General features: G+C 33.5%; 1 protein-coding gene across 1 annotated transcript; it reads left to right on the top strand.

Annotated features, from left to right (window-relative positions):
• The first annotated feature begins 597 nt into the window (after positions 1-597).
• LOC117786693 (putative mitogen-activated protein kinase kinase kinase 7-like) lies at positions 598-1,008 on the top strand. The gene is made up of 2 exons (XM_034625042.1): positions 598-736; positions 792-1,008. Exons 1-2 carry the CDS (start codon positions 598-600, stop codon positions 941-943), a joined length of 291 nt encoding a protein of 96 aa, XP_034480933.1. The 3' UTR covers positions 944-1,008.
• Positions 1,009-2,346: the final 1,338 nt, after the last annotated feature.

The following is a 2,346-nucleotide window of genomic DNA, read 5'->3' as shown; positions in this document are numbered from 1 at the left end:
CGTCTACAAAGCCAAATGGAAAGCTAGAGATGGCGAAAAGACAATTGCGGCCAAAAGATATAATGAGCTTAAAATTTTAAGTCATTTCTTTAGGAGAAAAGTCGAGAACATATCGTGTCTTAATCATGATAATATTCTAAAATTATATGGCATCAGTGTTGATAAGGATGGTAAAACTTTTCTCCTATATGAGTATGCGGATTGTGGATCACTTTATAATGTCCTGCATGGGAATAAAATAAATATGAAATACGACTATTTTGACGCCTTGAATTGGATGCATCAATGTGCCAAGGTAAATTCGAGCAATCTGCCTTTATAAATAACATCGTATAGAATATAATATATTCAATTCTAGGGAATTACATACTTGCATGATAGGAAAATTATCTATCGTGAACTGAAACCAACAACATTGCTATTTATGCGCAATTTTCAAACACTAAAGATTTGTTGTTTGAGCCTCGTGAATGAAGTGGACATTTTGATGAGTAAACTATGTGGCACCCAGACTTATATGGCCCCAGAGGTTTGTATTTTATTACTTTAATTAGACAAATTAACATGAAATGAAAAAATCCCTTTATTATGTAGGTTATGAGTGGCTATAAATACACGGAGAAGTGCGATGTTTACAGCTTTGGGATTGTGCTCTGGGAAGTTATGTCAAGAAAACCAACATATTCCCATTTGTCCCAAGTCTCCTCCCTGGAACTGTTGAATCGAATTGTGGAAGGTGAGAAAACAGAATTAATATTAAACAGTCTTATAATATGGCTATGGCTCTGCAGGAACTCGTCCTAATCCTAATGATCTTACCATTTGTGAAAATACCGGTCCGATAAAAGATTTGATCACCCAGTGCTGGCACTCAAATCCAGAGGAGCGACCTACCATGCGTAACTTACTTGTGTCTTTTGCCAACTTATTATTATTAGCCTAGTAAGCCTTTAATTTTATACTTATGTAAATCTTCATAAGCTAAAAATCGAGTGACGAGACTCTAGATGCCCCAAAACTTGTAATATTCAATTTTGTGAAGAACGATATTCAATTAAATATCTAAATTATGCCAAAAATTATAAAAAAAAATATTTGGAACTGCGCAAAATAAGTATTTTTGGGATATCCAGAAGCTAATATTATTTAACATATTAGCTTCTGGACAAATGAAAAATTCTTTATTAATAAAAAGATAAAGATAAAGAAAGATAAGTAAAATATTATATTGTGTTCGTTGTTTTTTTTATTTATATACTTGTACTTTTTACTTAAAATTTCAAAAAAAATATCAATAATTGTTTTATAAGTTTAATATAAAAATAAATTGAAATTGTATTTTATTTTTTATAACAAAATACAATTAAATTGTATTTTTAGATATTTTAAAAAAGTGTGCCCTGCAAATTTACTCCATGAAGAATCGGGTGTTTAAAAAAAATAATGTTCATACATATGTTCAAGGTGTTGGAAAGTGTTACACATAGATAGTCATTTTGTTTTCACTTGAAGTGCTTGGTTGGATTCTATGTGGATTCTAAGCAGTCGCCTAAAAGCAGGCAACGCTTTTTTTCATAGCGAGCATGCAGCTTGATGCGCTAAAGGTGAGTAAAAAGAGGGAGTGAGAGGGGAAAGGGGAGTGAAGGGTGGCGTAAAATGCGAGTGGAGATCTGCTGCGGATAGGGTTGAAGAGGGCACAACCCTTGAGGCGAAGCACAGGCTAATTAGTTGAAGTTGTTGCCAGTGTTGCCAGTTAATTGACTTTTGACGACCCATTGCGGTTGTTCCAGTTGTTGTTGTTGTTGTTGCTGTTGCAGTTGCCATTGCTTTTTATTATGCTTACTTTGCATTTCGCATTTCACATTTTGCTTTTAGTCTTTTGTTCACTTGGGGATTTTGCTTTTGACTGCAAGTTGCTTATGGAATTCAATGAAGTGAACTCTAAGCTGCCTTCCTCCACTTACAAAAAAAGGACCTAACAGGACATTGCTTGATCCTGTGTCCTTGCTAAGGATGCTGCTTAAGTCCATTCGCTTTTTTTAAAGTTGTAATTACGCATTAAATAACTCAGCTGCTAAATGCAGTCTAGTGCATGGACATTATGCATCTTATGGCCCATAAAACTAAACACATTGTGTTGCCATAACAATAAATTTCAAGCTAAGGCAGCTGCAACAGCAACCAGTCAACAGTGTTGTCAGTTTAGCTTATTTATTGGCAATTTTATGTTTATTTAACTTCAACTAAAGCGGTCAAGAAAATTAGTTATTTTAAAAAAAGTTTAAAAATTTTTCTGACACTTACTTTTTTTTTAAATTATTGGAAATCTCGAATTTGCTGAAAAAA

This window comes from Drosophila innubila (assembly GCF_004354385.1).
Source record: "Drosophila innubila isolate TH190305 chromosome 3L unlocalized genomic scaffold, UK_Dinn_1.0 0_D_3L, whole genome shotgun sequence".
In the NCBI taxonomy this organism is placed as follows: Eukaryota; Metazoa; Arthropoda; class Insecta; order Diptera; family Drosophilidae; genus Drosophila; species Drosophila innubila.
Note: the sequence above shows the minus strand (reverse complement) of the source record. Positions and strands in the feature narration are given on the sequence as shown.